Consider the following 25,134-nt stretch of genomic DNA (forward strand, 5'->3'; position numbering starts at 1 on the left):
TGGGATACAGGTGTATATTCATTGATACTGGATTTGATACAGGTTGATACAGGTCCGATGGTTTGGACATTTAAGTTTTTGTAATGGAACATAACAGAGAAACATATAAAACCAAGCAATAGTGTAGGATATTGTATAAATTTAAAATAAAAAATTTGTATACCACGATTTGTTCTCAAAGTTTTCGTAATGAAACATAGCAAAGAAACATATAAGATCATGCAGTAGTGTAGGATATTGTATAAACTTAAAATAAAAAATTTGTATACACCCCGATTTGTTCTCAAAGTTTTCGTAATGGAACATAGCAGAGAAACACATAAAATCATGCAATAGTGTAGGATATTGTATAAACTTAAAATTAAAAATTTGTATACACCACGATTTGTTCTCAAAGTTTTCGTAATGGAACATAACAGAAAAACATATAAAATCATGCAGTAGTGTGGGATATTGTATAAACTTAAAATAAATCATTTGTATGTACGATTTGTATGTTTCAAAATTCCTATATTCACTGGTGCATTCACCTCCCAAGGTTCAGACTACAAAATTTGAATCAGTGAACGCTGAATAATTGCAATTATAACAATCCATGCCTAACACTATCTACCCGATTATACTTGCAAAACACGTGGAATTAAATCTGCATATTTATCAGAAGATATATCAAGTGATACAGTGCTCCTGAAAATTGTCAGAAGAGTTGTAATGTACGCGAAATGCCGGCAATAAAATTAGAAACATACGAGCGAGAAGAATGACAAGCGATCCAGACTTTTAAATTGCAATAAGCATTAGCTGCTATTGACACCCGTACGCAGAATGCAGAACAGGCACACCTAGCCATTAGTCCGTCCCGATTTGCTCGCTCGTTACGGTGCATTCTTGATCGATCGAAAATTCCAATCACATGGAATCATTCGCACATAAATATAAAACGCGCTTTTACGATGACTGGTAGATTCTTTAGGCCTGTCAACAGAACCTCTAATTAAAGGTCAGTTAACACAGGTACGGTAGAACTGCTTTGACGGGTCATAATATTGATTATCGATTAATGAGTCGTTTCTTAATGTTTCAATTTACCTCTCAGTCAATTATGTATTGTATTCAATATAGTAGAAAGCTGGGAAAGATTTATGAGATGCATGTATTTTGTGGTAGGACTTGATATTAAGTTAATGCGGTATTTCATTTTAAAGTACGAGAAAAGTGGCTCTAATAGGTGTGAATGTAAGACATGACAAATACAGCGAGGAGTAAATACCATGAGTTGCGTGGGAAATATTTGACGTGGTAATACAATGCGTGGCGAGTACTATAACAAACACTACACGTGACAAATGTTATGGGGGAAATACTGTACATGACAGATGCAATGCGTGGTAAATACTTTGAGTGATAAATGCAATGCGTGATGAATGTGTTGTGAATACAACGCGTAGAAAATAGATTGCGTGATAATTCAATGAGTAGCAACACAACGCGTAGAAAGAGCAATGCGTAGTAATTGCAACACATGGTAACTCAGCACGTAGCAATACAACACGTGGTAAATACAACACGTAGAAACTGTAGCGCGTGGTAAATCTACGAGTAGGAATACAACGCGTAGAAAGTGCAATGCGTGGTAATTTCAACGCGTGGTAACTCCGCGCGTAGCAACACCACGCATAGATAGTGCAATGCGTGGTAATTGCAACGCGTGGTAACTCAGCGCGTAGAAATACAACGCGTAGATAGTGCGATGCGTGGTAGTTACAACGCGTGGTAATTCAGCGCGTAGCAATACCACGCACAGATAGTGCAATGCGTGGTAATTGTAACGCGTGGTAACACAGCGCATAGCAATACCACGCACTGATACTGCAATGCGTGGTAATTACAGTGTGTGGTAACTCAGCGCGTAGCCATATCACGCACTGACATTGCAATGCATGGTAATTACAACGCGTGGTAACTCAGCGCGTAGCAACACCACGCATAGATAGTGCAATGCGTGGTAATTACAACGCGTGGTAACTCAGCGCGTAGCAACACCACGCACTAATACTGCAATGCGTGGTAATTACAGTGCGTGGTAATTCAGCGCGTAGCCATACCACGCACTGACATTTCAATGCGTGGTAATTACAACGCGTGGTAACTCAGCGCGTAGCAATACCACGCACTGATAGTGCAATGCGTAGTAATTACAACGCGTGGTAACTCAGCGCGTAGCAACACCACGCATAGATAGTGCAATGTGTGGTAATTACAACGCGTGGTAACTCAGCGCGTGGCAATACAACGCATAGATAGTGCAATGCGTGATAATTACAACGCGTGGTAACTCAGCGCGTAGCAACACCACGCATAGATAGTGCAATGCGTGGTAATTACAACGCGTGGTAACTCAGCGCGTGGCAATACAACGCGTAGATAGTGCAACGCGTGGTAACTCAGCGCGTAGCAATACAACACATGATAAATACAACACGTAGAAACTATAACGTGTGATAATTCAACCAACGCCAATATAACGCGTAACAACTCAACACTCGACAAATACAATACACACGACAAAACATGATAAAAGCACCGCATGACAATAAATAGCAAAGATTCAACTCGTGGCAATGTTATTAACCGCGACAAATCTTAATTGGAAGTTTACATGCCGCAAAGTAAGTTTAAACGATACACATTCATGACAGACAAGCGAATTATGAGCACATTACAACTCGCAAGGTGGATCGCACGCTCAATTGACGTCTTAATTTCGTGAAATCATGATAGATCGATCGATCGAGAGATCGGCTATCGCCAGAGGCAATTCGCTTGCTGACTTCCCCGGTATCGTTGTCAAAACGATTCGACGATCGCTATAACTCAAACTTTATCTCCGATGACTAGCGATCGTTAATAATTCTTCGGTCGATTTCTGCGGACGTTGACTTCTGGAGTTCGGTAGTAGCTTCTAACGGGATGATGTATGTTGCAAGACGGTTAGAAAAATCAATTACAGTCTACTGAGAATAGAGAGCCATTTGTTTCCTCTTCTAAGATCGCCCGGTATAATTAACACGTTCGGTTGTCATAAATCATTTTTCAGTTCGATCGTTCGTGTCGATACCTGTTATCGGTACGATCTTAATAGTATTTAGATTTCTCTCTCCGCCATTATTTTAACGCAGTAAATTAAAAACAGACTGGAAATTGATTAACTCCATAAACTAATTGTCTGACGTGTTTAGATGGTTCAGAAGTAATGGGAAACAGATTTATTTATCGCCGCACATATTTCACCGGGATCAAGAAAGTTGAACGTCTTATAATCGAGAACACCGGAGGTCGACGCATTCGATTACGCACGGCTCGTTCTCAGGATGTTTCGCGAAAGAGGAGTCCTTACTTTCCGCCGAGGAATTCAACGCGTGACTAAACGACAAGCTAAGCTAATGCCTGTCCAGAGGAACATCGCGACCGTTATTTACGAACATTTTCCATCGGCGAACGGCAAAATTTTCTCCTTGTAATGATTCCCGATCGATCGTCGACAAGGTCGCGAATAACTGTCGTCGGAGTCACCTCGCGTTTCGTCTTTAGTTCTTTACTATCGTCTTTATCGGTACATATCTAGCGTCTCAATGGCCAGATACGAACTCGTCATCGTGCTATTTTCAGCCGAACAATGACTGAATAATAACGCCAACTCGTTCACGTACAAAAGACCGAAGGACGTAAGCATGGAGATCCTTCTCTTCATCTGCGGTTTAGACGTTTAGTTAGAATTGCAATCTCGTTTAAAAATTCTCCAGTTTTTCAATCTAACAATAACGTGGATTTGATATATTTGATTGAGCTGCATTGATCTCACCGACACTTTGTGCGAAATAATAAATGTATAGTTAGTATTCATCAATGGCGTAAGATTCAATGGAATCGAATTTCGCTATTCAATAGATTCACTTAAAATTCAAAGGGTTTGAAAGGAAAAATTCTTTGTACTTTCATCGTGGATTGAACACCTGTATTTGTAATGCAAATCAAAAATGAATTTTTGAGGTAGGGATACGATATGTCTGAAACTTATGACGCACCACGTGCGTCAGGTAGTGACCAGTTACAAACACTATATTTATTTTAAAGTTACTGATTGATATTTACACTATGACGAAATAGAGAAAGATAGTTGATGTTGTACAGGAATGAAGGAACACAAAAATGAATATCAATAGTCTAATACATTGACTGCCATAGTAAAAACTGATGTTCTGGTCAGACTCATTAAAATATAGATTATTAAAAACAAAGATACTTAATCTTTTAATCTGATCTTTTAGCCTATTAATGTGTATAATTATTTCAACATTGACAGTCTTAAAAAGAGTCTATAGCTTGCTTTTCTATAAATAAATAATTTGATAAAACTTGCTCTCGGGCCACATACGACCATATGTGAACATATGAACCACCATAGCGTAGCTAAATCTACGGACTATATAAGAACACGAGACATAAGCAGGACTAAACCAGATGTACGAGAGCCGGATCCGCAAAGGCGTTCATAAAAAAAGATGATCCCCATTGAAAAGGGTGGACAATCAGGAACGAGGCTCGCGCGACAGCTTGGTCCTCTTTGAAATCTCGGTCCAGCAAGTATCGTCTCGAAACCCGGGCACATTCGTGGGACAACATCAATTATCCGGTGGTGTAGGTACGCCGGATTCACGTCAAAACACTCGATCCTTTCGCCATCAGCGAATACTTGGCTCCCTTAAACGCGCCGCATAATTCGAAGGCATGTCTCGGCTTGGAAAAAAATTGCGAGGACCGTGACGAATTGCGATCGCGATACCGGCGACGGGGCCCGTCTGCGTACACGTCGGACGCGGTTTTTTTCTTAACGGGACCCATTAAAACGCCATTACGCGGGTACCCGTGGGTTGAGAGCCCCGGATAAATTGGTAACATCGGTCAGTGCCACCGTCGCTCGCCGACAATAATTGCGGGCGCGATTCGAAAGGCAGCTCGCTCGAGTGGCGAACACCGAGGCACAATTATTCCGTTCGTAGCCGCCGGAAGAGCCACGCTCATTTTTCATCGAACCTGCCGAATCACCGTCGTGACATTCAGTCAGACCAATCAACGATGCCCAAATTCCTGCTCGTACGTTTCTCGTGCGCTAGCCGGACGGAGGTGCGATCGTTTTCGACATCAATTTGTCCGCGGCTCTCCATTGGAGCCTTCCAGATATTCCACGTTCGTCGATGGAAATCCTCGTTAACCACGCATAGATAGTGCAATGTGTGGTAATTACAACGCGTGGTAACTCAGCGCGTAGCAATACCACGCATAGATAGTGCAATGTGTGGTAATTACAACGCGTGGTAACTCAGCGCGTAGCAATACCACGCATAGATAGTGCAATGCGTGGTAATTACAATGCGTAGAGAGTGCAATGCGTGGTAATTACAACGCGTGGTAACTCAGCGCGTAGCAATACCACGCATAGATAGTGCAATGCGTGGTAATTACAATGCGTAGGGAGTGCAATGCGTAGAGAGTGCAATGCGTGGTAATTACAACACGTGGTAATTACAACGCGTGGTAACTCAGCGCGTAGCAATACCACGCATAGATAGTGCAATGCGTGGTAATTACAATGCGTAGAGAGTGCAATGCGTGGTAATTACAATGCGTAGATAGTGCAATGCGTGGTAATTACAATGCGTAGAGAGTGCAATGCGTGGTAATTACAACACGTGGTAATTACAACGCGTGGTAACTCAGCGCGTAGCAATACCACGCATAGATAGTGCAATGCATGGTAATTACAATGCGTAGGGAGTGCAATGCGTGATAATTACAACGCGTGGTAATTACAACGCGTGGTAACTCAGCGCGTAGCAATACCACGCATAGATAGTGCAATGCGTGGTAATTAAAATGCGTACAGAGTGCAATGCGTGGTAATTACAACACGTGGTAACTCAGCGCGTAGCAATACCACGCATAGATAGTGCAATGCGTGGTAATTACAATGCGTAGAGAGTGCAATGCGTGGTAATTATAACACGTGGTAATTACAACGCGTGGTAACTCAGCGCGTAGCAATACCACGCATAGATAGTGCAATGCGTGGTAATTAAAATACGTACAGAGTGCAATGCGTGGTAATTACAACACGTGGTAACTCAGCGCGTAGCAATACAACGCGTAGATAGTGCAATGCGTGGTAATTACAGCGCGTGGTAACCCAGCGCGTAGCAATACAACGCGTAAAGAGTGCAATGCGTGGTAATTTCAACGCAGACGATTGACTACATACGTTCCCATATGTGCGTACAAAGGTGGAGTATGTTCTTGTCCTATCGAGTACGTTCGATAGGTGGAGTATGTGTTTGTTGAAATGTGTTGGACATACACGAACCAATATGACTGGCTTGTGGCAACTAATTTGACCAAATATCAACCATGAGTAACTACTACCTCTATGAGAGAATATTTGAGCTAATATTTTTGTAATATTTGAACTAATATTTCTATAATATTTGAACTAACATTTCCATAATATTTGAGCTAATATTTCTATAATATTTAAGATGAAAAACTTGTAGAGTATTTAAGCAAGCACTTCACTAAGATCAACCCTCAGCTGGAGATTAAAATACACCGAGAGCTTCCCTGAGGAGTTCAAGCACCTTTCTCTTAAAGTTAAATTGAATTCAACGCCGAAGAAAGACGTCAGGTTTTAAAGAACGAGAGTTTACATTTACGCCCAAGGGTATCGAGGACGAATATCGCTGGAAGGCGGTGAAATATTAATTTACCTTATAAAATGCGATCCATTGCGCCTGGTCGAGGCTCTCTCGTCTGGGAACGCGTTCTCTCAAAGTTTGCTCGTCCACCGCGATCGTCTGAGAACAGAACAGAAAGCTCTTAAACCCTCTCGTGATTCATCCTTTCAAAAATTGAGACCACTTTGCGACGCGTTCTCACGGCGACTTCGTTTCGAAGAGCACTAGAGACTCCTTATCAATACGTCTTAGTGAATTAATTATTACCTTGACGTGACTCAAAGGTAACTGAGATTCTGTCGAGTGTTCGGACACGGAACTCTGCAACAGCAATGCCTGAGATACATAGACTCGTCCCTGAAAATTAAGCAAATTTTATTTATCTTCTGTGTCACTTATTGTCACATTAAGTAAACATTTATTATATTGTTGCAATAAAATATACCTGCACAAGAGACAGAACTTTGTCCAGAAACTCCAAACACTCGGGACCGTTTCCTCGAACCAACAGAGTGAAACCATTCTTCGTGCTTTCGTAGCTGAAATCAGAGAAAATTCGAGTCAGATAAATGAAAAATTTCATCTCCTCGGTGATAAATCATTAATACGTTTGGTGATATCCGTAGTAACACGATTTCTGTTCCCCGGCTATGATCAAAGCGTAAAACGAGTCGACACGCTCGCGAAAGCGTGTAATCCGCTCGCGAGTTCACGCTGGCCCCTTGAAGGCGTTAAATCGTTTCGCTTCGACCTTCTCGAACGGTAATTGAATCACGCTGGCGGGAAGCGTTTCTTGTTTTCGAACGTTTCATCGTTATTAATGACCCGTTGTTGCAAACTTGATAGTTATTTAATATAACTGGAGATACTGGAGGTACGTGAAGTTGCAGATGTAAAGAGTTGGGGATACAAGGAAAAGATAGAGACTAGATCTGTAGAGATTTGAAGAATTTGGAGATACTGGAGATACTGAAGTTGAAGATGTAAAGAGTTGAGGACATAAAGAGAAGATAGAAACTAGATCTGTAGAGATTTCAAGAATACTGCGATTCAAGGACATAAGGATTTGAGAGCATCAAGATTGCAGATATAGAAATTTAGAGATAAAGAGATTTGGAGAGGTTGTAAGGACATAAGGAGTTATAAATGTAGACTTACAGAAGATATAGTATTGAAGATATAAATATCTATAGATATAGAAAATTGGGAGAGTCAGAACTCTAAAAGTATAAGGAGCGTTATAGATATCTAGAAATCTAGAGGTACAGAGATATAAAAATAAAGGAATTATTTTAATAAAGTACCTAGTTGTACCAATGTCGGTATAAAATATAAAGTATCGAGTATAAGAAAATGGTATCGTGATCCCGCATTGAGATGTGACACGTGGGTGGTTCGCGTAATTGTGCAGCGTTTCTCACGCGGCTCCAGTGGCACCCTAACCCTTCTCCTCCCGCCAACCCCTTTTCATACGTACAGCAATCATGCCTCCACTTCACAGTGGCGTATCCACCGTTCACAATGCCCTTCATTGTACTTGCGATCGCTTTAATCCGCTTCGAGCCCCGTTCTGCCATGCCAGTACTCTCTTTCATACTCTCCACGATTGACAAACGAAAATGCAGCTACGTATTTTTGTTTTTCTACCGTCTGCATTGTATTCGTCTCGCTCAGACAAGTCGAGACTGTATTGAAAAACGATAATAGACACGGTTTCTTAGATACAAGTGTCTTGTCAGGGTCAATGAAATCAGAGTATAATGGACACTATTGAACGGCTTTAATCAATTAAGTCGGACGGTTCTATTGGATACTTTCAACGGTTAATGATACCATTGAGATTGAGGAAGATTAACGGTTGCAAACGCATCTTCAATGTACAATGGTCTTGAGTTCAGACGGTATTTCTTTATGGTCAAATTCCTAATTTTAATTTTGTAGTAAATACTTGTATGATAAATACAATGGGTGGTATTACTTCGCATGACAAATACTATGCGTTAAATATATCTATAGCAAATAGAACACGTAGACGCGTGAGGGATTCGACGCGCGATGAATTCGACGCGTGGTGAATTTAACGCGTGAGGGATTCGACGCGTGGTGAATTCGACGTGTGAGGGATTCGACGCGTGGTGAACTCGACGCGTGATGGATTCCACGCGTAGTGAATTCCACGCGTGGTGAATTCGACGCGTGGTGAATTCGACGCGAGAGGGATTCGACGCGTGGTGAATTCGACGCGTGAGGGATTCGACGCGTGGTGAATTCGACGCGTGGTGAATTCGACGCGAGAGGGATTCGACGCGCGATAAATTCGACGCGTGGTGAATTCAACGCGTGAGGGATTCGACGCGTGGTGAATTCGACGCGTGATGGATTCCACGCGTGGTGAATTCGACGCGTGGTGAATTCGACGCGTGAGGGATTCGACGTGTGAGGGATTCGACGCGTGATGGATTCCACGCGTGGTGAATTCGACGCGTGGTGCATTCGACGCGTGAGGGATTCGACGCGCGATGAATTCCACGCGTGGTGAATTCAACGCGTGAGGGATTCGACGCGTGGTGAATTCGACGCGTGATGAATTCGACGCGTGATGGATTCAACGCGTGGTGAATTCAATGATCACAACGTAGATCAGCTTGTGTATAACAGTGGCAGAGTAGGAAGTTACCATACGTAATTACAACGCGTGACAAATTAGCCTGAAAGAACAACGGTCAACGTGATAACCTATCGGTACTTCTTGGAAAACTGTAAACATAGAAATAAGTCGGCGTTACAAGGTAAATCGGGGAGTCGTTGTCAATTAACCCGAAGACGGTGGCCGTCGAACGGTTCCGCCATAACCGTGACACGTGGATTTACAATTCGATCGTAACTGTCTGGCGTGTCGGACATTCTCTACGCCACTGCCCACTCCTCCACGAGGAAACTCATGCATTAGCGGCATTGTGAAGCTAGAGAAGCTCGTGGAAGCAGCGTGTTCGGTATCGCGACAGCTCGTCCCTTGTATATACCTAAAACCGCAGCCACGACCTGGGTGGGCAAAAGGTTGTCGAGCAAAGACCCCGTCACGACCCGTCGTTCCTCGAACCTTTGCCAGGATGTAACTTTGCTGCTCCGTGGTTACACTTTGACCGAACACGTGGGAGAATGTTCCATGAAGAAGCTATCGAGTGTGTGTAGAGTAATCATGAAGATGTTTTTTATCGGGAATACGAACGAAAGCGAAGCTCGAGTGCTCCAGTTCGCAGTCGAGTTTGGAACACTTTCACTGGATGGATGGAATTTGTTCGATAGACAGAGATTAATATTGGATGGGTGACCTTTTCTGCTCTATTTATTCGGTATCGTGTATCGGGAAATATTGATACTCTTCAGGAAGCGAAATGGTAAACTCAGTACGTAGGTACTTTCATATGATTTGATGACATAAAAGTATCTCCATGTACCACTTGTAGTATATTTATTTGACAAAAATGGCTACATACGTGTTTTATAAATATTCCTACAACTTTGTTCAACTATTTCTAATTCATCAACTAGTTGACTCAATATGAAAGAATTATAAGAAATCAAAGTAGACGAAAGATCTCCACAAAACTGAGATGCAGAACAATGATGGACCCGACGAACTCAGAATCTCACGATACAGTGAGAAGATGTTAATCAATCTAAGACGCAAAAACTGAATGGCGTACCGCAACACCTCTTTGAAACACGCGCTCACGTTCTCTATTACGTTATTACCTCTTTCCTGCGTCCTATTTTATCCGGCAATTTTGAATGCTAAATTACCCGAAGAGGCCACGATCCATGCGTATTATACGGAGACTGTATCTCTACGTTTCTGCTGTTCCACTTTTTTTCCTCCAGCATGTTTAACGCTATTAAAGCGTCACACTCGACGTACCGCATCGTTAGAGAGCTGTTAACTCTATTAGAACGTTATTAAGAATACGGGTCTCCTGGTTTCTACTCGCCAAGCGGATTGCCGTTCATTTTTCGACTTCCCACGCGAATATGCTCCGTAATATTCGACAAATAGAACGTTTAGGCTCCAAGTCACGTGGAAATATGTTAATCGGCTTGCGAAGAAGAAGCTGTGGCCTTTGAGCAACAATCGAGGGAAGTGCGGTGTCGCGTACCTCCGGGCTGGCGTTCGTGGTAATAATTAAACTTATAATTGCGATATTGCCATTGAGCGTATGCAAATGAGGGTCTTCTTCTTCGAGAAGAGAAATTTGCAGGTGAGCAAACAATGGTCTATTAACATGGAAAGATGTGACGTCGCTGGAAAAAAGAACCTACAGCAAAAAACTGAATCAAATAAATCTAATATTAACTGCAGCTATATTTAATATTTACTTTCGAATGAAATATTAGAACGTTTCAAAGAAACTTGCTTTCAATATCCTCGACCAATATCCGGTACTATTTTTATTTCCAACCTCATAAAATAGTAATAAAATCGAAGATATCGACTTTAAATGTTTCTGTAACTTTCTCGTTTTTTTGAAACCGTGTAAATTCTTTAGATGAAATATAGTTCGTTAAAATAACAGTCACATACGACTAATTTATAGATTCTCCTGCTATTAAGCCATCCGAATTCAGTGGCGAGATTTGTATGCTGATCAGCCGCAACGAGTATGCTAAGTGCAACAGTCGTGTCAACGAATGCAGTCTTATCGGAATTTTAAATGAGCAATTCGAGCGACAGGTTGCATAAGCGGTCTCCTTATCAAAGCTGAATTGCTCTGCGGAACGATAACTGCGATATGAGTCCACTTTACGGTTCTTTCTATTTGGGAAAATTTTATAGAAACGATTATTTTTTATCTGCGTTGGACTGGTGCTTAATAGATTTGACGACGATGATAAATGTTGACCAAGGTTGATATGGTAATTGGTTAAAAATATATGGTACATGGTAGATTCGACGGGTGATGAATTCGACGCGTGGTGAATTCAACGCATGATGGATACGGCGCGTGATGGATTCGACGCGTGATGGATTCGACGCGTGGTGAATTCGACGCGTGAGGGATTCGACGCGTGGTGAATTCGACGCGTGGTGAATTTGACGCGTGGTGAATTCAATGCGTGGTGAATTCGACGCGTGAGGGATTCGACGCGTGGTGAATTCGATGTGTGAGGGATTCGACGCGTGGTGAACTCAACGCGTGATGTATTCCACGCGTGGTGAATTCGACGCGTGATGAATTCGTCGCGTGGTGAATTCGACGCGTGAGGGATTTGACGCGTGGTGAACTCGACGCGTGATGGATTCAACGCGTGGTGAATTCAATGCGTGGTAAACTCGACGCATGGTAAATTCGACGCGTTGTGAATTCGACGCGTGGTGAATTTGAGGCGTCGTGACTTCGGCCCATTGAAAAATTCGACACGTCGTAAATTCGGTGCCTGATGAACTCGACACATAGTAAATTCAATGTATACTGTATTCGCCACGTGGTATTTCGGCGCACTGCAATTTACACCCCACTGCATTCAACAAGTGGTAAATGCAACGCGCGATGCATTTCAAGCGAGGCACAATTGACACGTTATAGATTCGTCCCGTAACATAGCTTGTGGTAACAAGAGATACCTTTTGTGGTAACATGCGGTAACGCATCGCAATGTACCACACGATATACACTATCCAAACAATAATACAAACTATCACCCGCCAACGACCCAAGAAAAGTCAGCCGCGATCTAAATAGAACAGATCGAAGACATCGATCGGAAATCCTTTGCACCGTAATTTCTATTCGTCACCCATCGTCAAGAATCACCAACAGCATAAAAGCAAACTAGCATTCACCAAGGAATCATCGATCCTCGGGCGACGACGGTTAGGAAGGAAAAAGAAATGCTATATCGTTAAATCTTCTGTAACGAGGGGGATGTGCTTAACAATCGTGCCGCGGCAATGTAGAATGAAGCTCAAACGAGGGAGAGAGACTAACCAAAGAGAGACAGAGAGAAAGAAGAAGCATAGAACGGGAAAACGAAGGAACGAGGAGGAAAAGAGAGGCTCGAGGAGTCAGATACGATCTCGGAAGTGGGTCGACAAACTGCAGTTCCAGATCTTCGTCCCGCAGGGAAAAGCGAGATTGCAACGAGGGACGTTTCGACGAAACCGTTACCGTTACCGTCGAGGGTGGTTAAGAGAGGCGGGAGGACGATCACGATGCTGCAGGAGGGAGGGTAAAAAGGATTGATGCACGTCCATAACTCATGCAGAAATGCGGTCAGGTGCACAACTGGATCAACCTGAGATCCTTCGTGATACTATCGTCCTACGATCTGCCTCGTGACTCCCTCTCGAGCGCGTGTTCACGCTGACACATCGATGGACCTCGTCACAACACCTTAACAATCGAAACTTATAGAAGAATTGTATGCAGCTACTCTCATCTTTGACATCAAGATATTTACCTCACACCGAAAATTCGTAGAGTTCATAGATCATGTGATATGGTATTTGAAATGATGTTTGATTGGTGTTTAGTTATAACATGATTTATTTAGAACTTGAACCTCACTCTAAATTATTCTTTCATTTTATTGAGATAAGGAAAATTGTTAACTTTGATACTTGTAGATCTCAACAGAAGACATGTTCATAAATGACACGAATCTTCTGCTACAAGAGCAATGGAGCTAATGAAATTATTGAAAGAATCCAATATGGCTGAGGAGGTCTTTCAAACATAACCTAATTTGACAAACGAGAGAAATCTTGAAGTACATAGAACTTGAAGTACATAGGAAGAGCATATTTGTCAAGTGTTATATTAAACGGCTCTAATATATCATCATATTAAAACATCTATTACAAATACGATTGTTAAGTAATTAATTGTTGAGTAACAACTGAACAGCCTCGCTTTGACAGACTCTATAAACATAAACTCAGCGAAAAGCATTCGTAAACCTCGTGACAAGCTTTTCGCAAGAGGGTAACAACCGTAAGTCACCGTTGCACAACGGTGTGGCTAATTTAATTCTAAATTCAATAGAACATTGCGTAAAGGCGATTCGAAAAGAGAAGAAACAGAGGCAACAATAGCTTCCATTTTCCAGAATGTAATGCCGAGATACGATACGATCCATTGAAGCGGTATCCAACAGGATACATTTTACTAAATCCCCACGGTCCATTCGTCAGCGAATGACATAAATCGTTTGGACAATTTACAAAGGGCGAGCTGTTCCCTCGAGCGGACACTTCGATATCTAACTCTCGCTAAAATCTGGATACACGCTGGCCAGTTTATCGCGCGTTCGCGATCATTCTCCATAATTCGCGCCATTGTCTTCCGACCGATCGAAATCGAACCAGCAAGCCTCGATGCGTGAGCTGGAAGCGTGTTCCGGAACTTTCGCCATTTCACCTTCGTTTCGTCGCGAAATCGAGGCGTGCACAGGGATTTTTCTAAGCGACAGGTTTAGCCGGATCCAGGAAGAGATGCAAGTGAAAATGACCGACCTTGGACTAATAAATCTCGATAGTTGGTAATTAAGGGAAGCACGACTTTTCCGGTCGGTATGGAATCGCCGCTGGTTAACGATTAGCTGCTTCCGTTATCTGATCGACTTACTTCCGCACACGGAAATTATGGCAGGCGATATCTTGGTTTCAAAATTTTTACTTTCCGCGTTATTTTACTTCTGCATACTTCTATAGCCTCGATCTCTCGAATCTTAATATCAAATCCTTTGATTCTCAAAACTCTGAATTCGAAAGTTCATAAAGTCTCACAGTACCAGATATAATAGGAAGACTTCAAATTTTTGGACGCTCAAATACTTTAACCCCCTGCTGTACAATTTATTTGTCAGATGCGTCAGTCAAAATTAACTATCAAGCAACTATTCATAATGTTCAAACAAGCAATCAAAATTAAAATGTGAATATTTTATATTCAACGATCTTTGATAATGCAAATTATAGCTGGATCTAAATTTTAAATTGAGAAGTATTCAAAATTTGAGTAAGATTCGTTATAGTTATATTTGAGCTGTGAGTGCATCAGGAGTGAGACTCAAGGACAAGGGGTGAAACTTATAGATACCTAAATTTCCAAATCTCTAAATACTCAAACTCTCAAATCCTCAAATCACTAAATCCACAAATTACTAAATTTCCAAATCAGTAAATTCGCAAAACTCTAAATTGCCAAGTTCGTAAACTCCCAATTCCCTAATTTCCCAAATTTCTAAATGTCCAAACTCGCAGAATCCAACTACCTACATTCCCAAATTCTTAAATACCCAAATTCTTAATTTTCCAAATCCCTAAATTTCTAATTCTCTAAGTTCCTAAATTCCTAAATACCCAAACTCTCAAGTCTCCAAATCCATAACTATGCAAACTCTCAAATCCCCAAATTTTTAAATTTCCAAATCTCTAAATCCCCAAATCTCTAAGTACCCAAATCTCTAAATTCCCAAATCTCCAAATCCCCAAATCTCTAAATTCCTAAATCTCCAAATTCCCAAATCTCTAAATCCCCAAATCACCAAGTACCCAAATCCCCAAATCCCCAAATCTCTAAATCCCCAAATCACCAAATACCCAAATCCCCAAATCCCCAAATCCCCAAATCTCCAAATCCCCAAATCCTCGAATCCCCAAATCCCCAAATCCCCAAATCCCCAAATCCCTAAATCCCCAAATCCCCAAATCCCCAAATCCCCAAATCCCCGAATCCCCAAATCCCCAAATCCCCAAATCCCCAAATCCCCAAATCCCGAAATCCCCAAATTCCCAAATCCCCAAATCCCTAAACACCCAACTCTCAGCTCTCCAATTCCCAAAATTTCCAAACCCCAAAGTCCCCAAACCCCAAATCCCCAATCCTAAATTTCACAACCTGAAAATTTGTACCCGCGCCTCATCCAACGAATCCGCCTCATTGACTGTTAATTAATGGTGATTCATCGTGACACACGAAGACTGTCAAAGAAATTGAACGGCGTTCGACAGGACATGTCAACTGACAAATAGTCGAAAGTATATTCTCGATGTACGAACTTTGAGGAGTCTTAATCAATTTACATTCTCGAAGGGAAAGCTTTCGACGATCCATCATTTCTTACGCTTAGGAAGAAACTTTCAAGCACGTTGAAACAATACCGCGTTCGATCGACGAATATAGATGTAATGTTTATTAAATGTAACCCACTTGCTCGGTCGACACCTTCTTAAAAATGAGCTTTCTTGTCGAACATACAACTTTGACAGGTCGAACTTTGTACACGTCAGACGTGAGGAAAACTTTCAACGATTCATCATTTCCGGTCCATCAATCACCTTTATCAGGAGAACTCGAGTTAAAATTGTCGGAGAAAATTATCGAATCGATTCTACAATTAAATACACGATATTTATAAGTCGAACGGACACGGTATTAATCACTATTCCTTGTGTGACAAGTATCCATATTTTCTTGCTATTAGTCGTAATTCGTTTAGAATTTATCAAAATTAACATAGAAGAATATTAATGAACCTAAATCGATTAATCCTCGAAACGAGTCCTCCATAAATCTGCGTACATATTAAACTGTTATTTTGTTCGCATAAAATTGCACACGGAAGAACATTACATTAATAAACCCAAATCGATTAATCTTCAAAACGAGTCCTCCGCGAATCTACATACACATTAAACGGTTACCTTATTCGTAGAAGAGTATCATCAATTATAGTTTCCTCTCCAAAATCTTCATCGTTCTATGTCAGCCACTTTTAAACCGACAAATCTCTTAAACAATCACGAGCTAGAACCACCGATACCAAGCGAGATGAAATCCAAAGACACCGGGAATGAAAAGTGTGCGAAAATTCAGAGGTCAAGAATAATCCTACTCGCCGTTACGTCCACGTCGCTTTCCCACCGTGCACTCGCCAGAGAAAACAGAAAAAAAGGAGCCGCACGAAGAAAAATACTAATGAATCCCGCGTAACCGGTACGTTGACTTATGGCGATCGTGTTCCGTGGATCATTATGACACTGTTAGCTTTCGTCGGCGGATTCCAGCGGTGTCTGCCTCGTTGGATCCGCTTTCTTCTTCGCTACCGGAACATATCGCAGTTATTACCGCGATACGTTCGTTATTATGAACGCATAATGACCAGAGGGTCCCGCGACCTTCCGCGTGCCAGTTTCGAGGATCATCCGATAGGTGAAACTGTTTGCACAGTCGCCACTATTATCTCGGACGATCGTGGGAATTGCAGGATTCTGTATTCAACGAACACTTATTGGGATTCTTTAGAGACTCTACGAGAAATCGACTTCGAAATAAAGTATCGTTTGTCCACTTTCAATGTTGAAAAATATTACTTCAAATATTTATAATGCATCTTATGTATCTTGACGTACATTGTATCTTATGTATTTTATGTAACTTGACGTATAATGTAACATTTAAAATAATGTAGCAATATGTTTATGTTCAAGTTCATACTTTGTACTGTCTTTACGTAAATGTACCTACTGGATCTTTCAGTTTATGATTTCTGATTTTGCTACAATTATTCAAGTATACTCTATTTAATTTATAAAGTATGTAGCAACATGTCTATGTTCGAGGTTATACTTTATACTATTTTTCGAACATGTTCTTATTTTAATGTCCCTATGACCGTCTCTGACTTTTGTACCAATTATTCTATGATTTCTGATTTAGCTACAATTATTCAAGCATACTCTATTTAATATATAAAGTATTTAGCAACATGTCTACGTTTGAGGTTATACCTTATACTATTTTTTAAACATGTTCTTATTTTAATGTCCCTATGATCGTCTCTGACTTTTGTACCAATTATTCTATGATTTCTGATTTTGCTACAATTATTCAAGTATACTCTATTTAATATATAAAGTATGTAGCAACATGTCTATGTCTGAGATTATACTTTATACTATTTTTCGAACATGTTCTTATTTTAATGTCCCTATGACCGTCTCTGACTTTTGTACCAATTATTCTATGATTTCTGATTTTGCTACAATTATTCAAGTATACATTAACATATAAAGTATGTAGCAATATGTCTATGTTCGAGGTTATACTTTATACTATTTTTCGAACATGTTCTTATTTTAATGTCCCTATGACTGTCTCTGACTTTGCTGCAATTAATTCTAATGTCTATACATATGTACATACATATATTGCCTCTATACTCTCTATAAAACTGTTGACAAAGATTGTATCATTTGAAGATTTTCATGCTAACCAATTAAACATAGAAACGTTTCATACCTATTCTAACGAAAATGTTTCATATCTATTCTCCTAAAGAAATATCCTGCTAATGCAAGATAGATATACAACAATACAACTCAACTAATCCTTGAATTTTGATGTACACCGTAAGAGCTCGTTTGGAATTTCGCGCGGATATTTCGCAGCATGGGAAAACTCCGTCGAGACGCAAAACATTCGCGTATCGCATTATAAAACGTTAATTACCCCGAAGAACATTAAAGCTGACTGTGAGGAATTTCATCGCGGAATGCAGTCGAATCGTTTTCCAAGATGAAGTACGATAGGCCTCGTAATTTCTCCGAGCTTTTCCGTGAAATCGATGAAAATGGAAATTTATAAAAATATCCGTTAAGGTTCATAAATGCAAATACCGCCGGAAGCGGACAAAAGTGCCGCAATTATACCCTGGCGAATATTTACGAGCTAAATTCAGAGAATATCGAGAATCACGAGTATCGAGTCGGTCGATTTTCCTGTACTCGCACGAAAAGCGCATGCAAGATGTCGAAAGATAGACAAGCTCTCGAGAGGAGCCTCGAGCAATATCGAGCGTCTTCTTCGCTCCTCGGGCTTCTCGTTTCTTCGAATGGGGTTTGTTCGAACAAGACGGTTGCACGGGGCACCATAAAGTTGCACGATGAACGATACCGCAATGGGCTGCCGTGGCTATCGTACGATATGTTTTACGACCCGAGTATGCGAAGGTGGTTGAACGAAAGAACTCGAGAATCTGCTGTTTGGCGTTTGCATTCCTATTAATTGCTTGTGAAAATTCTGCAATGTTTTATTAAAAACGAAACAAAAGATCTTGATTTCTCACACCTTCATATTTTCTCAGACATCCTCGTTTACTTGGAGAAATATTTGACGTTAAAAATAAGCAATATTTATCTACTAGCCATAAATTAGCTATTAATTCCTGCTTCCTTGTTCCAATTATGGTCGTTGAATTTTATGTAGCGAGAAACGATAAACGAACACGTCAGGGAGAAATTAATTTAAGCGCTCGGAATAAAAAAGGTCATTAAAATTTTATAGGTAAAAAGTCTCGTAATAAAAGTACACTAATAAATATCCTAGTTAAAAAAACGTTATTAACAACTGACTTCTCGTATAATTCAATTGGCCGAAAAATATAACTTTCGGGCACCACTCGCGATTTATTACGCTCATCTGTCCGCTTTTCCTCTGCGATCGCCGGCAATAATAACTGCAATCGACCGGCACTGAATCGACGATTTATTAATCCCCTCGAAAGGGAAGGGACGAGTCGCGCACTTTCCAACAAATAAACAAACAAGCGATCGAACACGGTTTTCGTAATAATTATAATTTTCCACGATCGTAACATGACCGGTGCCGCCCACCGTAATCACAGACGAGGTGCAAAATCGCGGCTTGCGTTTCGCTCGACATCACTCTTCTTTACTCGGAGAATCGCCTAGACGAACGTCTACCCGTAATCGGGCACCGCTATTAATTAGTCCGATACGTTTCTGTAACCAGTCGCTAATCGATAGCCGTTTCGAGAGTCGAAAAATTGCCGAGCAATTACCTTCGGATAATTCAATTACGCTGATAAACGACCAACATTATCGGGGATTTCAATTAATTGCTACCTCGAGAAGGCAAGCCTCTTTACCGATTCTCTTGCTAGGATTGAAAATTAATTCTAATGTCAATATGTTCTGATTCGTTAATCTCTTGCCGTACAATTTATTTGCCAGATGCGTCAGTCAAAACATGTTAAAACAAATAAAGAAAATTAAAATGTGAGTATATTCAGCGATTCTTCATTATGCAAATTATTGTTGGACCTAAATTTCAAGTTGAAGAGTGTTAAAAATTTGAGGAAGATTTGATTTCTAAATGCATCACGAGTGAGACTCGTCAAAGTCAAGGGGTTAACTCTTTGCACTCGAAGATAATTTAACTCTTTTCAAACAGCAACTTTAAAATTTAGTTAAAAAGCTAAATGAATTCTTTTGAGGTTATTATTTGTCTACTAATAGTTTCCATTATTCTTTGTTTCACTATGTTTGTACATCACACGTGTCATATTAAAGAACCAGTTAAAAATGCTTGTTTCAAACTATTGTATTAAATAAAATGGTGACTGAAAGCCACCTCTCGGGCGCAAAGGATTAACCCTTTGCACTCGAAGGTAATTTGACTGTTCACAAACAGCAATTTTAAAATTTAGTTAAAAAGTTAAATGAATTCTTTTGAGGTTATTATTTGTCTACTAATAATTTCCACTATTGTTTGTTTCACTATGTTTATGCATCACACGTGTCATATTAAAGAACCAGTTAAAAAATGCTTGTTTCAAATTATTGTGTTAAATAAAATGGTGACTGAGAGTCACCTCTCGGGCGCAAAGGGTTAATCCTTTGCACTCGAAGGTAATTTGACTGTTCACAAACAGCAACTTTAAAATTTAGTTAAAAAGTTAAATGAATTCTATTGAGGTTATTATTTGTCCACTAGTTTCCATTATTCTTTGTTTCACTATGTTTATACACCACACGTGTCATATTAAAGAACCAGTTAAAAATGCTTGTTTCAAATTATTGTATTAAATAAAATGGTGACTGAGAGCCACCTCTCGGGCGCAAAGGGTTAATTGTAAAGTTGAATTATTCGAACGGAATTTGGAGAAACGCGATATTGTCGTGCGGATAGAGGATATAAACAGGTGTTGCCCTTTCTCCGAGTAGAATTCTTTCTCTTCTCCGGGACTTGCCGATCGTATCGACGACGCGTTAAAACGGTGTTCGAGCGGTAGAATAAAAGGCGGCGGGACGGGAATGGCGGTAAATCATGCGCCACTTAACGCGTCGGAATAGAATTTTGAATAACGGTGGGGTCCATTATCGCGGCATCGAGGAAAGCGTGCACGAGGAAACTGAATATATTTCGCATTACATAATATGCCCATTGTTCGGAGAAAGTGCATATTTCATTGATAAGAATCGAGCATAATGCCAATTTATTTTATCGTTATCCTTGTCCCGTTTCGTTTTCGATCCGCCAATGGGATCCCGTGCCAATTCCACATCGGAACACCTTCAAATTGTCTGTCGTGCAATTTCCTGATCGAGGAACAGGTACCGTCTGATATTTCGTGCAATCTGACAGACAGATGATTACTTTTCGATTTTATCGCCGCATCGCCGTGTAATAGTAATATTACTATGCTGCCAGAAAAAGAAACTCTTCCTTGCATAATTTTATCAACTTAAAAAAAGATTTTATACATCCATGCATCGATGGTAACAAAATAACGTAAACATAAATTGTTTACTTTATTCAAAATTTCTTGTAAAAAGCAATGCCTCAAAATATTGCGGAAATGTCTCTAAAATTTACATCAAGTAGTTTATCACTGTACAAGTTTGCAACGAAGATAAAAAAGCTAAAATTACGCCCAAGAATGTTCGGAATATCGGCGCGAGAGTCCAGTGAAATATCGCAGAAGTAACCCGAGAAATTTTCCTTACGCAATTTATTACGATAAGAGTTATAATTAATTTCGATTACGTGAATCAAACCTATTAAATCAAGCGACAGAAAGATATACGATACTTCGTTCAATGATATAATAATATATCCGATACGTACCTGGGTAAACGAGCGAGGTAGAGAAGAAACGACGACGCTTCTTTAACGGTGAGAGTCTCCCTTCTGGATGGGTCATCCTCGAACTCGAGAACGGGTCTGCCATTCGTATCCGTGTAGCCTGCGAACACGAATCCCCAAATTAATTGACATTCGAATCACTACTTCTTTTGACTTTTTACACTGACAATTTACTTCGTCTGAGTACAAATGATGTCGTTTGAATTTATTTCATCTTTTCTGATTCGAGATAAGTGTGCATGCACATTAAAAAGAAAAAGAACACATGGCAGAAGGGACTGAATTTCGACCCCTTTTGCAGACTGCCATTTGAACTAGGTGTCTACGTCTCAAAACTGAATCTATGTTTAAAAACATGGTATTACAAATTTAATTCTGGGACCAAGAATTATCAGGTCTATTTTAAAAATGAACTCATAGAAATTTATCTGAAGACTATTCGAGTGTCTGAAGCATCGAGTGTCAGGAATATTTGACAGTCTTCTGAGAAGTCAGGTTTTTACACAGAGTACGTGTAACAGAAGGAAGTAAGAATAATCGCACAGCGAGTCGCATTAACGGCGTAATAAAAGTCGGTAACAACATTTGATTACAGAGCATGATCCGATTCGCCGTGGTACCACAGACGATCGTAATCTTGGAGCCGGGCGTAAGTTATTAAATGATTGGCTTTTAGCGGTGCCTATCGCGCGGAGTAGGTCATCTTCGAGCAAAATCTCTCGGTCGCTTACGAAACCAGCAGTGCACCGATGAAAATGTAATAACGTCCCGAACACGGTCAGATCCCCGTAGGATAAGTGGCTGAAATAGGGGACATCGTAAAATCTTATTGTCTTAATCGTGACCGACTCGCGACGTGGATCCTGTGTTGATCCCCCTATCGCCTCGGATCGGGCTTTCCTAACGTTCGATCGATGTTGGTTTACAATCGCCTCGTTGTTTATCGATTAGACCCTGTGCGATATGATCGCCGAGGAAGCCGGATAAATCCTCGACGTGCTTTGCCTCTCTGACGATCGAATACTGGCATCAGCCGAAAATTTCGGTACTTTACAAGAAATAACCCACTGCAAAATATTATGTATATGCAACTCAGAATATTACTGTTCCAAATTTACCAAATGGGTATCTATCAGCTGTTATGAGTAATATATGATCACAATTATGCAACTATTATATATATTATGGAATATTTCATATTTCAACCCCATTTGAATATTTGTCCCTTCTTGCACTTGTCTCCAAGAGAACTTGTCTCCAATCACATTAATGTCAAAATTGAATACTTCCGTGCGACAAACGTTGAGGGAATTGACGGACAAAGGTTTCGTGATTCTCAGGACACGTGCCATTACGACAAACACGGCCACCTCAACGAGTGCACGAGCAGCTTGAATTCCGCCCGGGGGATTGCTCGAGGCGTTAATGATAATTCATAGCGGTGTAAGTTATATGGGCGATTACGTGGTAACGCGATAATAATGCTCGATGCCAGGGGGTAGAGGCTCGTGCACGCTTCGCGGGCTCTCATGGTACAGGTGCTACGCATTTTCAGCCTTGTCGTAACGCCATGACCTTTCGAGATCTTTCATTGTTACTCGCGTGCTGATAATCTTCTTGTACGTCGAACTTTGTAAATTTAAGTACACTTCTGACAGCGAACTGTAAATCACGTCTAAAGAAATTTCCTGTGTAGTTAGTACCCTGAAGCTGCGCGTATTAGCCATTATGGTAAACTCAAATTGCTCAACGTATCGAACTATCTCGGTTAATATATTATAGATCAAGGTTCTATGTTCAGGCTGAATTCTTTCCACATTTTTTCCTAATAAGATCCTGTGTAACCCCACTTTCTCCGAACTTTGACAATTCTCTCATTGTCAGTCAATTTGTATGATTTGTTCAAGTAACCCCAAACTTCCTAACTCTTTTCACCCCATTCAGGCATCCTTTCATAATTCACGCTTAAGCAGTTTACCGATTTCTACGAACGTTCTTCACGATCCAAACTTCTCGAGATCTCGATTCGGCCTCTTCAGGAATCCTCGACCGTTTCCACAGAAGCCGAAGGCTGCATAGAAAATCGGCAGGCGACCATGGGGAACGAGTACGGTTAATCGCGTCGTAAACATCGAACACTGCTCGGCGTGATTTCTCGAAGCAAGGAAATGCAAAATCACGCTGGCGGACGCGACCTTTTTTTACGATCCAGCCAGCCACTAGGATTACCATAACCGATCGATTGGCGGCCTTCTACCAGCGGTTTCTCCGCGAGATGAAGACGTTGAGACTACGGATTGCCTGCAGCTCATAGACTGGCATCGCTGTCACGAGAGGCACGATGTCCGATGGACGTTTTCACACATCCGCACCGATCCTTCCGTGTATAACTCGCTGCTTTTTATCCTTCTCGTCGATGTTGCAATGAGTGAAGAACCTTGTGCTTCCGGGGAAGAAACCTAACAGAAGTGTCGGCGCGTGACTGATCGTCACGCGACAACCTTTGGGTCTTGTTGTTCAATTAATTGCTCGAATCTGATCCGGATAATATTACTTAACACTTATTAATTGCGTATCACTCATTGGTGATTCAACTGTGCGTTAAAGTGTTATTACATATAATTACTCCAGGTATTATTACATAGATTCATTGCACCTTTATGTCATAGTATGAGAATTTCTTTAGGTCCATGAAGTATTATTTCTTGTAACATTTGAGTTATCTCTTTATTTCTCAGACCTCTTTCATTTATGTACTAAAAGGTTATTTCTACCTAAAGAATATTTAAGGACGACTATGATCATAAAATATAGATTCAGATATCAGAACAGACGAATGAAAGACTAGTCATAAAATGTCGCAAAATTCCAGAAAGAAATGTCATTAAAAATTAACGACTGTACAGGTGCACGGCTTTTACCTAATAGTATTGGCAATGAAAAAACATTCCTAGTAGAATAATCCTTTTTAAAAAGGTATATAAGCGATAAATCAGGTGAATACGTGAGCAGGAAAGCGTTAAAAGGCTGATACCGATTAGCGTCTGGATCCACGCACGTCTGGCGTTCGAGAAATGACTTTATTCAGACGCTTTCGTTTCCCACGAAACATCTCGAAGATTCGAACCTCGAAAACAATATTCCCATCGAATTTCCCCGCGGTCTCTCCCTGAAATTCCTGCGCTTTCTACCTGGCGCGCCGCGTCCCAGGATCGAGTTACAATAATAACCGTTCCACAGCGCGGACGCGCATATATCCTGCGCGGCGCGCATTCCGCCTCTACAAATCGTCGCTCGTCCATCATCATCGCATTACCCCCTCGATAAAGATTGAACGCCGGTCCGACTTGGCTTTTAGCGTAAATCAAGCGTACTTACGCTCACGACGTCCTCTTCTGTTC

General features: G+C 40.8%; 1 protein-coding gene across 3 annotated transcripts in view; it reads right to left on the bottom strand.

Annotated features, from left to right (window-relative positions):
- Positions 1–25,134, bottom strand: part of LOC100878265 (uncharacterized) — a 324,020-nt gene that overhangs the window by 95,322 nt on the left and 203,564 nt on the right. For all 3 annotated transcript variants that reach the window (XM_076530029.1, XM_076530027.1, XM_076530028.1), the window contains exons 7-10: positions 21,716–21,833; positions 7,231–7,324; positions 7,053–7,142; positions 6,819–6,905 (exon numbers count right to left, since the gene is read on the bottom strand). In XM_076530029.1, coding sequence (XP_076386144.1) covers positions 6,819–6,905; positions 7,053–7,142; positions 7,231–7,324; positions 21,716–21,833 — 389 coding nt within the window. The remainder of the gene's footprint in view (positions 1–6,818; positions 6,906–7,052; positions 7,143–7,230; positions 7,325–21,715; positions 21,834–25,134) is intronic.

Source organism: Megachile rotundata, chromosome 3 (genome assembly GCF_050947335.1).
Source record: "Megachile rotundata isolate GNS110a chromosome 3, iyMegRotu1, whole genome shotgun sequence".
Lineage (NCBI taxonomy): Eukaryota > Metazoa > Arthropoda > Insecta > Hymenoptera > Megachilidae > Megachile > Megachile rotundata.